General features: G+C 36.7%; 1 protein-coding gene across 5 annotated transcripts; it reads left to right on the forward strand.

The window, feature by feature from the left end:
• The first annotated feature begins 852 nt into the window (after positions 1-852).
• Positions 853-9810, forward strand: cdpf1 (cysteine rich DPF motif domain containing 1). Of its 5 annotated transcripts, none has more exons than XM_051922446.1 (5): positions 2270-2421; positions 3715-3770; positions 4550-4662; positions 5454-5565; positions 9309-9810. In XM_051922446.1, exons 3-5 carry the CDS (start codon positions 4550-4552, stop codon positions 9429-9431), a joined length of 348 nt encoding a protein of 115 aa, XP_051778406.1. In that variant the 5' UTR covers positions 2270-2421; positions 3715-3770; the 3' UTR covers positions 9432-9810. The 5 variants fall into 5 exon arrangements, with proteins under 5 accessions (XP_028659510.1, XP_051778406.1, XP_028659526.1 ...); XM_028803685.2 differs by lacking the exon at positions 2270-2421 and adding an exon at positions 2434-2587; XM_028803677.2 differs by lacking the exons at positions 2270-2421; positions 3715-3770 and adding an exon at positions 853-972.
• The last annotated feature ends 5336 nt before the right edge of the window (positions 9811-15146 follow it).

Genomic DNA, 15146 nt, shown 5'->3' on the forward strand with positions numbered 1-15146 from the left:
TGCAGCCAGGGAGCCAATTATACGGGTGGCTGCCTCAAACCTTGCTATGGCTCTTTGTGGAGTTTGTGACAATATATATATATATTGCACACATTGCTAAATTTGAATCATCATGCTTCCACATTGCACACCCATAAGCAGTCTAATTTAGCAAAAGTTAAGTTCAAACGGGAAATTAGTCTAATTTAAAGATTGGTGACACTGCATATCTTCAGCTACGATGGTCCTTCAATACTGAGAATGACCACGGGTTTATACATGTGGAAGACAGAACTCTGTAAAAGAAATCAGACTCGGTGAACCCAGTGAGCATGTTCACGGCTGCATTGTGTGTACTATTTTGAAACCCAAGCAAGTCACGGGATGCTGCTAGCATGAAAATCACTGCATTAGCTATTGGGTTTATTTTCAGTGTATCATTTCCGGATTTCATGCTCGTGTCTTGGTTGTACATATTCACTACAAGAATCCAGATTTATAATAATAATAATAATAATAATTTTATTAATAGAGTGCCTTTCCAATGCTCAAGGCGCTTATTAAGAAAAAAGTAAAATTACAACAGCTCTGGGTCACACAGAAGTAGTGGATGACTATGAACCTTTCAATTTCAACTTCACAAATGTGACAAAACTTGTTTCACTTTCTTTACTCAAGCTTAAATAGTTACGCGACCCCCGAGCGCATATTGTAATCTTTCTAGTTAGCCAATAAAAGGTGTCATTTTGCTTGGCTTTTCTCTTTACTCAAGCTTTAAAATCAAAAGAGAGCATGCGTTAACTAAATTTGACAAGTAATGTCCCCAAGCCGCTAGATGGCACTAACAATAAAACCAAAAAAGGCGGAATGACATTTGCCTTGTTGGTGCCTTCCCGCTTGCCGTACTACAATCTGTGAGCTGTACAACGACAGTGGCGTTAGTTTGAAAAAAGAAAAAAAAAAAAAAAGAACGAAAAGCAGTTCATGAGTTAGGTCAGTAAGTAAAACATGTTTCCTAGTGCTGGTGCTACTAAATCACACACTTTCATTACGAACGATCTCCGTAGACATTTCACTAATATATTTTATATTCCTATTAAATGTCCATAGTACTAGGGTGTTGTACCGTGTTAGCCATTATGAATGTAGAGAAAAGCCAAGCAAAATGACACCTTTTATTGGCTAACTAGAAAGATTACAATATGCAAGCTTTCGAGGCAACTCAGGCCCCTTCTTCAGGCAAGATGTAATCATCATGGTCATTACATCTTGCCTGAAGAAGGGGCCTGAGTTGCCTCGAAAGCTTGCATATTGTAATCTTTCTAGTTAGCCAATAAAAGGTGTCATTTTGCTGGGCTTTTCTCTATATTAAATGTCCAGAAACGTACGCAGTTTTCTTGTTTGACTCAACACTTAAGTTCCTGCCACAACTTACTCAATGTTTGACAGCTTGTATGTATTATGTTCATTTAAATGGTAGTGTTGCTTGGTTCTCACTTTCGTATCCCTGATAAATCTCTGTTTGGAAAAAGACTTGCACTCGTCGCCGTTTTAGTCTTCTTCTTTCCGTGATGCCCACCTGGAAATCCTGCTGGCATTTCGATTTCGTTTAGTCGATTGTAAAGAGGCGTATTGCTAAAAAAAAATCTGTGGTATAGTACTATAGACAGACTAGGATTGTTTTGTTTTTTTCTTCCGTCCCCAAGGTCTGTACGTGTACCTGTATAGTTTTGTGATAAACTCTTGGGCACTTGAGAAAAAATGCCGTACAGCGGGAATGCTTTCAGAAGTGATGCAATTAATTTTTTTTTATTAATCTATAAACTTCGTAGAATGTGCAGTCAGTCGAGAAAAAAAAAACATAAATGAAATCACTATTTTGTTGACAACCCTGTGCCTTAAAATAGAAGTAATTCTCTTGGATCCACTGGCATGCACTTTCTAAAGATCCTAATGTGGCATGTTCCACTGCAGACGGTCTGTGAGACTCTCTTGTTATTGCAAGAAATCCCAGACTGGCTCAGTGATGTCGAGATCAGGGGCCTATGCGGGCCATACCATCTGTTGCAGTCTTCTCTTTTCACTGGAGGTAGTTTTTTTTTTTTTTTTTTATTGTATTGGCTGTGATTTGACGGCCACTGTCATGCTGCTGAATGAAGTTTTGACCAATCAGATGCCTTCCTAACGGTATTGTATACTGTAGTGAGTATCTGGTGTACATGTCAGCACTGAAGGTGCCATCAATTTTGATCAAATCACAAATTTCGTTTGTGGAAGTATAGCCCCAATCATATCAGGAACCTCCATCATGCTCCATTGACGCCTGCAGATGTTCATCCATGAATCATTTGGTGGGCAAAATACCTTCACATTTTGACTCATCAGTCCAGACCACCTGCTGCTATTTTCCTTAACTCCAGTCCTTTTGTTCTTTTTGTGTAGGTTAGTCATTTGGCTTTATTTCTTCATCTTAGAATGGCTTTTTGTCACAAATCTTCCATGAAGACCACTTCCGATACTAATTCAGACTGTTGACAGGTGTACCAGGGTCTCAGTGAATTTTGCCATTTCTGCACTGATAGTGTCGCTGGACCACTCCAAAAGTGAAGTAAGCTTTACGTATTTCTCATTTGCTGCAGTTTCTGTAGTTGACCACTGCATTTCTGGTCTTCAACCTTGTCATTTGGTTTGTGCTTCTGCAGAAGAGCTTAGGCAGCACATCTGGAAATACCTGTCTATTGTGCAGTTTTATCTTAAGAGAGACCGTGATGATGCAATGTACTTTTTGTCTAGCTACTATACTTACTTTTGATGTAGGATGTGCAGGTTAAACCAGCTCATCTACTGTAACCTCATCCTTTCAGCATGGTTGTCCTTTGCTCAGATTTATTCCCTCGACATAGCTTTTTCTGTTAGTAAGTTTGGGTCATTCTAAACATTAGGTCATTGATCATTATGACATGTTTGTTATATTTGCTTAATTAAGCACTGGCCTATATTACCACATCTTTTGTTTTTAACTGAAAAGCGGTCTTACTTTGTTAGTTTCATTCTTTAAGGACAATCAGATATCTGACAGTATTGCTTTGCTTTTTGCAAAAGGAATGTTTGGAACTCTAAAATACGATCTTTTACACTAATACAGAAAATATAAAACAACCATTTAAGACAAGTGTTTTTTTTTTAACTAAAGAGACTACAACTTCTGCAAAGTGTTGTGTATGTACATATATAGAATATACACAAACACCTTACCAAAAATAATAGAAAAACAGTACAGGAATAAAACAATAACATGAAACATGAGTTTTTAAGGGTCAGTTTGATGATCTATCAAGAAGAACACTGTAAAGCCTTTCGTGAAAGACAGGCTTTGTATGGGCCAACAATGTCCTGCTGTGAAATGGCACACCAGCCATATCCAGGAAATGTCATCTGTTCCTTACCCACTTTACTCCTGAGCTTGACAGAATATTCTGGGGTACCATCTAGAGTATTTTGAAGACCTGCTGCTTACTGTTACAACCTACTGTTGCAGTATTATTGTGGTTGGATATGCCAGATGATACTGTTCATTGTCTGTATCTTTAAGCTGTGATGCAGAGGTGCTTCTGTTACAAAGCATGTGGATATTATCTGATACTAACAAGCTACTAATATAGTCCCGTTGTAGTCTCATTGACATGCACTGCTTTTGTAATAATTTTCTCGTTGTGTGACTTCTGATCTATACAGCATAACTAGAGCACTGCTTCCAGATTCAACTGTGACATACTGTATTACCTGAAGAGGTTTGAAGGGCTGATGTCTATTTTCTCATTCTTTTTTTTTATAAAATTGGATACAGTATGATGTACATGGCACTTTCATTTTGATTAGTGGGTTTCTTTTTTTTCTGCTTTCTATGCTCTAATTTTAGGTTGTTTTCATTAGTTTTGGCCATTAGAACACCGATCTAAAACTTGCCTTAATAAAAGGTAAATGCCATGCAGCCTGTCCAAACACATGGGAAGATACAGCAGTTGATGAGACGGGACTTGTTTCTTTTGACAAAGAAATGTTCTCAGACCATGAAGTTCATCTCTTGCATCGTCAAGATGGTTTTATTGCAGGTTTAAAGAATGCCATCATTTTTCTCTCTCCCATTCCTCAGGTTATGTATTTTAATGTAGTCCTACTTACGTTGATCAGATATGCAAGTAAGAATTTTCCTGAACCCTATATGGATCGTAACTCTGTTGCAATGTACAAATTTAATTAATGTTAATGTGTTTGCTGTCATACATTGGCCTTTGTATTATAGAAGTCTTTGTAGTTTCATTTTCCATGGTTATTTTATAAGTTCTGTTAACAAATTCAAACTGTAGTATCCAATCTGAAGATAGTTCCTTGCCCTCACAAAAAATGGAAAAGAGACCCAGTCTGTTGTCAAAATACCTGTGCACTCACTCTGTTCAACCGTTCTTCTGATCTAGCCAACTATTTTAGCCAGATAAGATAATAATAATTATTACTACTGTTCTTAATTAATATTCATAATTAATAATATGTTGTCTTGTCATTTTTCTAGATGGAACATGCTGAGGGAACTAGCAAGGAGCAACTTTTCAGTTGTGATCTTTGTGGGCTGACCTCTCCATTTAGCTATTATGGACAAAAACCACCAAACACTAGATCCATTGTGTGGGTAATATTATTTGAAACAATTTTTCATTATCATCGTCTTCATCGCCACCACTGGTTTAATGAACATTTTTCAGGTTTACCCATGTCAGCCAGTTGCTCCGCATGTCATCTACCTTAACTCTGGGTGGTCCTGAGCATCTTTTGGGGAGAAGCCAATTCCTTTATGTCATCTGACACCACCTACAGTTATGTCTTCTGTGGCATCCCTCTGGGTTTTATCTCTTGACCCCTTACTTCACCCAGCCATCCAATGCCTCTCACTATACCTACCTAAACCACCTTAGTCTGTTTCACTTCACAACATCTACTGCCTCTATACCAAGTCTTTCTCTTAACTTAGAATTCAACTTCCTGACATTCGTCCTTTCCAGCTTTCTGTTGCTTTAAGTTTTCTCTCACCTTTGTTTCTGTAGAGCATACTTCTCTTGTGATCTGGGGATAAAACAAGATCGCTGTCTAGGAAGGGCACTACAGCTTAAAATGTTCTGCACCAATACCACATTGATAATGAAATATAAAGAATTAAAGCTAAAGGCTTTACTACTTTTGTAAATTCGTATTTCAAACTCATCCACAATATAGCAATATTAGATACATTTTTAAAGTACATGGAGTGGATCTGTATTTTACTGAGAAAGTACATTTGAATTGATTTTAATAATGAAACATTCAGTATACATGTATAATTTTCCTTTTAAGCTGAAATTTTAGACATTTGTTTGTCTAATATTGTGGTAGTAGAGTGGACATGTGAAAGTCTGTGCTATTTATGATTTCTGTCTTGACAGCCTCCTAGAAGAATGCTATGTCATGAAGGACCCCTTCAGCCCAGAGAAAGATAAATTTATGATCATCGGCTCACGCTGCAGCTTATGCAACAAAAATGTTTGTGTTGGAATGGTGAGTTCTTGTACAATTTTTATAACTGGTGTTTTTGAAAAATTGTTTTAAATTTAGTAGATATTTTTCATCATTTGTATAATTAAGTGCTGCTTTTAACATATTTTGTTTTGCTGCCACGTGAAACACCAAGGTGTATAGTGAAATCCAAATTAGTCTTTTTAGTTTACATTCAAATGAAAAAATAAAGGAAAGATATTATTTTTGGGTATTTCTGGATTTGCTTGACTTAATATTTCAGATTGATTTAACTTTTTGTGTTCACCATAGTGTAGGTATTGGCGAACCATGCACATGCGGTCAAACAGAATGCCAAGTTATGCTCAAAGAAGTAAATTTTTGAAAGGACCTGGAAAAGTATAAAATTGAGTATTAAAAATAAGTAACTGGCTGACAAGGTTTCCTGAACAGCAGAATCAGAAATGGCTAAATTCACACTACCGTACATAGATGGTTGTTGTAAAGAACCAACAAAATGTTAAAATGATAACCGAGTTGTAGGGACCTCTAAATCAGCTTCCTCAAATGTATATTTTCCTGAGCAGAGAAGAGAAGCTATGGTTTACAAAGGGTTATTATTATCACCAAGAACTTAAGATAAATTAAACGTGTCTACCTTTTTATAGTGTAAGAGAAGATGAAAGACACTTATATAAGAAACAAATTTGAGGAAAATCAGTGCCACTTGAGAAAACAAGAATGATAGGGGCACATAATGCTTATACATATTAAGCAGGTAGACTGGAGGAGGTAAAATGTAAGTAACCATGATAAACTGAAAGAATATTCTCACTAGTTATCCTCAAGTTATAAATAAAACTCCTCACCAATTATATGGTAATATGACACAACAACATTTATTTATATAGCACCTTTTCATACAAATAATGTAGCTCAAAGTGCTTTACAGGATGAAGAAAGAAAAAAAATAAAAGTAAAATTAGGAAATACCAATTAAGATAAAATAAAAGTAAGGTGTAATGGCCAGGGAGGACACAAAAAAATGCCCACTAGGCATTCTACCAAACATAAATGATCTCAATCAGTTCTCATGGTTTTCAGGCTCCATGTGGAAGAATTAGAATCATTTGTGTTTCATTCATGTTGTTTATTGTTTATGTTAATGATACAGTGGTTGGCAATGATGCCAAATACTACAACAACTATCACTGCTACTGTCTGTATATTCTCTCCTTGTCTTTGTGTATTTTCAGTAGTAATTCTATTTTTCTGCAACATCCTAAAAATGTGCAGGCCACGAGGTAACATTGGTGTAGCAATGGATTGTGCAAAACACAAGCGCCTAAGAGCTTGTGGGGCCCACTTGGGGCCATAAGGATTTTTTAAAATTTTTTAATAACTTAACTAAAACAGCAGTTTACATCTCGATGCAGTGGCTTCAACGTTCAATGTCTTGTTACCATTAACTCTGACTTCGATGGCTGACGATGAATTGTATTGCTCCTGCTGATCTTCTCGTTAAATGCTATAGCACCGACATTTCACCTCCGTTTTGCGCTTAATTGTTGTTATTTCATGCATGTTTTCAATCTATTCTGTCAACCAGGTTGACTGTTTTCGAACTAGCTGAACTGTTGCTGATAGATCACTGTGCACCGTTGTCTACTTTCAGTGATGATTGCACGGCTTACGTGTTACTGTTGACTATACCAGTGACTGTTGCTGCGAGTGAATGATCGTTCTCCAAGTTAAAACCCATCCAAAATGACCTCAGAAGCACCACGTCGCAAGACAAACTTAGTGGCTTGGCAGTACTCTCAATCCAAAATGAGCGTGCCAGACAACTTGACATGTCAAAAATTGTTGAGACTTTTGCACAACAGAAGGCATGCAAACGAGTATTTTAAGGTACTAGTGATATTAGAAGTAATATGATTTGTGACTTTTCAGTCAGTTCCACTTTTGTAAGCTTTAACAGTTTAACAAATATGTAATCTGTTTTATTGTGAACCTTAGTACATATGGCTTACTGTGCTTTAGTGTCACTACCATGAGGATTTCTGAGCGTGACCACTTCGTGATGTCCATTTTCTCAGGACTTGTGTAGTAATATCCTATCAGCTGGTGTTGTCATTTTAATTCATTACAAATTGAATTGCTTCATTTTATAGCACAGAACAGTTTCTGCTTTGTAGCTTATGTTATCTTTTATTCATCTTCTGTCACAAAGTTGTCTTGGAAAAGTAAGCGGGTCCACATTTTACATAGATGTATGTACTAGTATTACTATCCACACCTCCCACATTCCATTTCCACAATTTATTTTGTTTTTACTAACATACAGTGGCTGTAATAAAGCATTTAAAAAGTTATTACAAATTTCATTTAGAGAGCTGGTTTGTTTGTCACCAGTGTGTGATAGTGATGCAGTGCCCAGCTAGCCCCTAAGATCTAGTTGAGAATAAATTACCAAGAGTTATGCTAGACAAGAGGAGCCCACCTCAGGGTGCGGCACAGGGACCTTCAGCAAGCTGGCTACGACACTGGTAGGTAATGTCAGGTTTCACTGGCATCCTGTGTGGGATTGTTTCTTGCCTTGTTTTTGATACTACCTAAATAGGCTTTGCCTTGCAGTGCCCCTGTATTAGACTATGTAGCATAAGAAATGGATTGAAAAGTAGTGGGGCAATTGGATATTAGATTTTACTTATTAATTAGATGTTTGTTTCTGATTTTCCTGTTTGGATATAAGGTAAAAAGTCTACAGAAATCTATTTTCTGTATAATATTTAAATATGTCACTACATTAAGAAGCAAGACAATTACCTAAACAACAATTCAATTATATCCAAGCAGTTCATGACTGGGGGAGTGTAAACATCTTAAGACACATTTCATGCTTTGTGTCAATGTGTTTTAAAGTAAATACTATGGCTTATACTGTCTGCACTTTTATTTTCTCTATTGCTAATGCAAACTTGGAAAAGGGAAGTAGAATACAAGGACTGGTATTATTTTCAAATATTGCAGCTTATTAGCATGGCAACAACCAGAACTAACAAATGAAATTGTCTATTCTTTGTCATATTCATTTATTTTTTTCTTTACTGAAATTACATAAATACACACAAAAACAGAAATTATCAGCTTAGTGTCACAATAAATGTGGTGGACTTAATAAGCCTAGTCTGCCAATAATATGCTTTAAGGATCTTTTACTTTTCGTCTTTTATTCCAAACTCAGACACCACTGAGATTTTGATTTACGATGATAGCACATTTTGATAAGATGAACATTAATGAAATATGAGGCTTTTGAAAAAAAAGTGTTATGTAATTAGTATAAAACCAACATAAAGTAAATGTACTTGAATAATTTTTCATTTTAAAAATTAGTCTTTACCGATTTTAATGCTTTATTTACTTTTCAAAAGTCCAAGTCAGTGTGGTAGCACATTTTTATACTGGCACTGTAATTAAGGCATTTTCTTTATTTTTCTTTCCCCAGTTGTTTTTGCACATTAATGCTCCTGTTTGAAGCACCTGAACTCCAGAGTTAATTAAGAAATTTACCAATTCTTTTTCTCAGAATTGACATTATTATGTCATACAGATTTTCAGTTTTATTTTTTTATGAGAAATATTCTATTTAACATAGTGGCTGATTTTGTAACTTCATATTTTAATCATTGTTTTTTTTCTGAAAGAATCAAAATTTGTAAGCATGGTCAAAGCTCAATTGTTTTACTCTTTCTTCTCTGCCTCTTCTATGTCCTGCACAGGAATGTAGCCTGTTTTACACTAAGAGGTTTTGTCTTCCATGTGTCAACATTCATTTCAAAGAGTTTCCAGATCAAGTCCAAATGGAAATTGCAAAAAGGAAGCAAGGTTACAAGAATCAGTGATCAAGCATGACTTATTCCAGCATGTTGCAGGACCAACTGATACTTTTTGTCAGTGTACAAAAGTGTTCTATCAAATTTGTTCTCAATGAGAATAACAGTCACAGGTACAAGACTGTAAATGAATACCCTGTATGAATGTATAAAGCTTATGTTATACAGCATTAGTGTAGTTGTAGACCATATTGTTTCACATAGCTATTTAAAATATGTCATAAATATGACTACCTTAAATATGTATACTTCTTTTCAAATTTAAAAAGAAAAACAATATAGAAACCATGAAGATTGTTTTCCTAGAGGTGAAACATTATGTAACTAAATTCTTTTTAAACACTGATGACAGCACACTATGTTCATAAAAATGATATTTAAACCCAAATGTACTTACCAGTATTTTCTTTCAAAGTTAAGATTGGCAAATTGAAAAAAAATCAAATGTTCAATGCTGCTGTCTCTTTGTTCCAAGGTCAAGATGTCAATTTCTTACCTAGTCAGTGTTAATATGGAGCTTGCCTGTTCTCTTCATGGTTGAATGCGTTTACTCCAGGTGCACCAGTTTCTTTACACATCCCAATGACATGCATGTTAGATTTCATGACAACTCTAAATTGGCCCAGTAAAAGAGTGTGCTGTACATGTAGATATTACTGTACCTTCTAGCGAATTAGAAGCCAAAAGCTGTTTGATTTGTGCTTTGTCCTTGGTACATCCTGAATATGCTGCACTTCTTTAGAAATCTGTAATATAAAAGAAGATGGACTGGACAGACGATGACATTTATTACCTCTTGAAAGCATGTCCCAGAAGTTCACACATTTTTGCAATTTGTGTCTAGAATGTATTTTTAATTATTTGTTGGACATTGTCTTTTGCGTTTTATTTCATTGATTAATGTATGCTACTACAAATGGAGGTCATTATATGCAGAGAATATAGGAAACAAAGTCAAGTGGACCTAAACAATGGAAGTAAGCACAAACCTCCTTCAATTCTTAGGTTAGCTAAAGAAAAAAAACTAGGCTGTAGTTTCACCTCAGTGGCATTAAATTTATGGAACATACAGTCATATGAAAAAGTTTGGGAACCCCTCTCTGCCTGCATAGTAATTGACTCTACTTTCAACAAAAAAGATAACAGTGGTATGTCTTTTATTTCCTAGGAACATCTGAGTACTGGGGTGTTTTCCGAACAAAGATTTTTAGTGAAGCAGTATTTTGTTTTATGAAATTAAATCAAATGTGAAAAACTGTCTGTGCAAAAATGTGGGTCCCCTTGTAATTTTGCTGATTTGAATACCTGTAACTGCTCAATACTGATTACTTGCAACACCAAATTAGTTGGATTAGCTCGTTAAGCCTTGAACTTCAAGGACAGGTGTGTCCAATCATGAGAAAAGGTATTTAAGGTGGTCAATTGCAAGTTGTCCTTCCCTTTGACTCTCCTCTGAAGAGTGACAGCATGGGATCCTCAAAGCAACTCTCAAAAGAACTGAAAACAAAGATGGTTCGGTATCATGGTTTAGGGGAAGGCTACAAAAAGCTATCTCAGAGGTTTAAACTGTCAGTTTCAACTGTAAGGAATGTAATCAGGAAATGGAAGACCACAGGCACAGTTGCTGTTAAACCCAGCAGGTCTGGCAGGCCAAGAAAAACACAGGAGCAGCATATGCGCAGGATTGTGAGAATGGTTACAGACAACCCACAGATCACCTCCAAACACCTGCAAGAATGTCTTGCTGCAGATGGTGTATCTGTACATCGTTCTACAATTCAGCACAATTTGTACAAAGAACAACTGTATGGCAGGGCAATGAGAAAGAAGCCCTTTCTGCACTCACACCACAAACAGAGTCGCTTGTTGTATGCAAATGCTCATTTAGACAAGCCAGATTCATTTTGGAACAAAGTGCTTTGGACTGAGGAGACAAAAATTTAGTTATTTGGTCATAACAAAAAGCACTTTGCATGGCGGAAGAAGAACACCGCATTCCAAGAAAAACACCTGCTACCTGCTGTTAAATTTGGTGGAGGTTCCATCATGCTGTGGGGCTGTGTGGCTAGTTTAGGGACTGGGGCCCTTGTTAAAGTTGAGGGTCGGATGAATTCAACCCAATATCAACAAATTCTTCAGGATAATGTTCAAGCATCAGTCACAAAGTTGAAGTTACGCAGGGGTTGGATATTCCGACAAGACAATGACCCAAAACACAGTTCGAAATCTACAAAGGCATTCATGCAGAGGGAGAAGTACAATGTTCTGGAATGGTCATCACAGTCCCATGCCTTGAATATCATCGAAAATCAATGGGATGATTTAGAGCAGGCTGTCAATGCTCGGCAGCCATCAAATTTAACTGAACTGGAGAGATTTTGTATGGAAGAATGGTCAAAAATACCTCCATCCAGAATCCAGACACTCATCAAAGGCTATAGGAGATGTCTAGAGGCTGTTATATTTGCAAAAGGAGGCTCAACTAAATATTGATGTAATATCTCTGTTGGGGTGCCCAAATTTCTGCACCTGTCTAATTTTGTTATGATGCATATTGCATATTTTCTGTTAATCCAATAAACTTAATGTCACTGCTAAAATATTACTGTTTCCATAAGGCATGTCATATATTAAAAGGAAGTTGCTACTTTGAAAGCTCAGCCAATGATAAACAAAAATCCAAAGAATTAAGAGGGGTTCCCAAACTTTTTCATATGACTGGACATTATCTGTATTACAGGACTAACACAGATATACTACAAACAATGTTAGAAATGAGAACGATGCCAGAATTGGAAGCCATTTCGCCCAGTGCTGCCTATTGCGTTCAGGACAAAGTCTCCAAGAGCACCATTAGTCACTTGCCAGTCATAATAAAACCATGGACACAGGGAAAATATTTCTTAAAAGACGCTACATTAAATCTACACTGTGTGGCATAGTAAACCGTGTATATAGTTCTGGGTCTTAAACCTCTCTAATAGTTTACAGTGTTTTTTTAATGCACTATGACTTTATGTACTATGTTGTTGCTGTAGGAAGTAAATTTTCCCACAGTCACCAGTAATTTATTGTCTGTGTATCTTTTTCCATTTATTAAAGCAATGGGGCTGTGGCTTACTTCGAAAGGGAATTAGCAGTTGCAGGCTGTTTCCTTCAGATTCCTGGGAACCTACATTTCAGAAGACCTTTCCTGGTGTGAGAACACCACAGCAATATTGGTGGCTTTTTATTGTTGAACCATCAGGAACATCACAGTATGATATGCCGAATGCACAACAAGAGACTAGAAGGCTCTCCAGAGTGTTATAAACACAGCAAGAAAAAATCACAGGTTGTTATCTGCCCTCTCTAGAAGATATCACCTACTCCTGCTATCTCACCAGAGCCAAAAACATCATTAAGGATCCTTCACACCTTGGTCACCACCTGTTTGAATTGTTTCCCTCTTGTCGACATTATAGATCTTTGAAAGAACGGACTGATAGATTCAGAAATAGTTTCATTCCAATGGCCATAAATACACTGAACAAAAATAAGCAAATTAAGGCAGTTTAAATATTTTTTTAGTCATTGCTAAGAAATAGACTCATACATATTGCTGCTGCTATCATACAGCTACTCCCCAGTGCAGTGGTATTATTTTACTGTACTACTGATTCCATTGTTATTTTATCTCATTTCTTTTTAACTGTATTTTTACATATAACTAGGGGGCTTCGCTTCGCTCGCCAACCCCTCCCACTTTGCATCTCTGATGCTCACGTTGTGAAGAGGGGCTGAACTCACCCCAAGGAGATGCGGTCGCTCCTCTGAAACTCCTTCTTAAACGGTGATACAATGGGAAACAAATAGTTGGGTTATTTTTTTTTTTTAACCCCCTCTTTGGTCAATCAGCTACCGTTGCTGTGCTGCGTGATCTGTATTTCGTGTGGCGCTTCAGACATTTAAAAGCCTGTACAGCAGCTGTCCTTTTGTCTCACTGCCTTGTCTCTCTTCACCCCAGACATCCTCTGCTCCTGTGGGGGGTCCCACTCCCGAGGCGTGCCCCTATGAAGAAGAAGATATTCTATTCTTTTAATTGAGAGATGGAATTGTCCCTCTCCGACTACACACGGAGCTCGATTCACTCCTGAAAGAGACTTATGTTTGTTTGAAGTGTTTGAATAGCGTTTCTGTCTCTAAAATCTCCTGTGTATCTGTGCAACTCTGTGACCCAAGCGTGACAGCATATGTTGATTTCACTTTCACCAAACAACAAATCTTTTAATTCTCACGGATATGCCTCTTCATTGGGAAAAAACACTACTTTTCCCTGATGGCAACATGAATTAGGATTTAAAGTTTAAATCCGAACAATATATTCGATCTCTTTTCACTGTTCCATTATTTCACCGAGTAATAATTTCCATTTGTTTGCACTAATGCGATCTTTACTATCATTTTTTTGAGACTTTCGAATTTTAGTACTTTCCTTATCTCTGACCTGCTCTGCATGTATATCACGCCAATGTTTTTGAATTCTTTACAACATTCTACTTTGTCTACTCTTTCTCTTTTATTTCCAGCCCCAGGCGTGGTTAAATCTCTTGGCACAAAGTCTCATCTCGCGGGACGTGAATGTGTCTCTCTGAGAAAGTCACGTCTCATCTCTCCTCCCAAGATTTTTTTATTATAATAGATATTACGATTCAATTCAATTACCTATACTGTATGTATATCTGGGCACTACTGCTTTACTTCCCTTTACCAGTGAAACCTTTGTTAGAAAAGAACCTTTTCTCCACATGCATGGGTTCAATAACAGTATACTGTACTTTCATATATTATTAAAACTTTAAATGAAAAGGTAGGCGATGATGTGGTATTTTAATTTTTGTAACAATCCAAATTTCCAATGTTAGACTATGGACATCTGATGTTTAATGTGATCTTGCACACTGAGTGCAGGTTCATATCATTCACTCATCGATCATCGTGTCATCACATTCATGTCTGTGAAAGTGGCCCAACTTGCCAGCTCTGCAAAAAATGCAAGAAAGTAATATTGGCTACTATATCACTGACTGCTGTGCAATAAAAGTCAAAAAGCATGACTTACTGTAGTTGACAGGAAGCCTGCAAAATTGCAACATCTGTCAAAATAATGAAGTAAATATGCATAAAAGTATTATTAGTTGATTTGCACATGTCTACAATAAACTTATCTACAAAGAATAACACAAACAGTACTCGTCTTCATTTGCTATGGTGAAAATCTGATGAAACTCTAATATCCTGAATGCAAATGCACAACAATGTTTTCAGGCTATAAATAACATTAAGCTTGTACTTAAAAAAAGAAACTGATGATAACTTATGGCATGCACAGTATGTTGTTGAGAATCTATTATATGCTGTGTATAAAACTAGCTACATGTCTGCAATTGACTCACTGTCTGACTAACAAGAAATTACTCACTATTTGCAGGCAACGTAACGACAAATGGTTTTCACTAATGATCAATTTGATAGCCCTGTAGCCCCAAAATTAAAACCTCACCAAAAAGTCAACTTAATCGTGAAAGAACTGACAGAAAACCACAGTGAGGGTTCACATTTAATAGAAAGAGTGATCTTAGTGCCAGCCGCAGCGTATACTGTTGAAGTACGGTAGCACCTCCAACCATTTGAGTCGTGCCTGCATCCTTTTTTAACCTTCATATTTACGTTTTGTAAATACAA

Source organism: Erpetoichthys calabaricus, chromosome 1 (assembly GCF_900747795.2).
Source record: "Erpetoichthys calabaricus chromosome 1, fErpCal1.3, whole genome shotgun sequence".
Taxonomy (NCBI): Eukaryota; Metazoa; Chordata; class Cladistia; order Polypteriformes; family Polypteridae; genus Erpetoichthys; species Erpetoichthys calabaricus.

Bases quoted from the DNA above. Each gene is read 5' to 3' on its own strand.
- cdpf1 (XM_028803677.2), top strand. From the start codon at position 4,550: ATGGAACATGCTGAGGGAACTAGCAAGGAGCAACTTTTCAGTTGTGAT. The intron at 4,663-5,453 runs GTGGGTAATATT...CTGTCTTGACAG, and splicing joins CCAAACACTAGATCCATTGT to CCTCCTAGAAGAATGCTATG. The intron at 5,566-9,308 runs GTGAGTTCTTGT...TGTCCTGCACAG, and splicing joins AAAATGTTTGTGTTGGAATG to GAATGTAGCCTGTTTTACAC.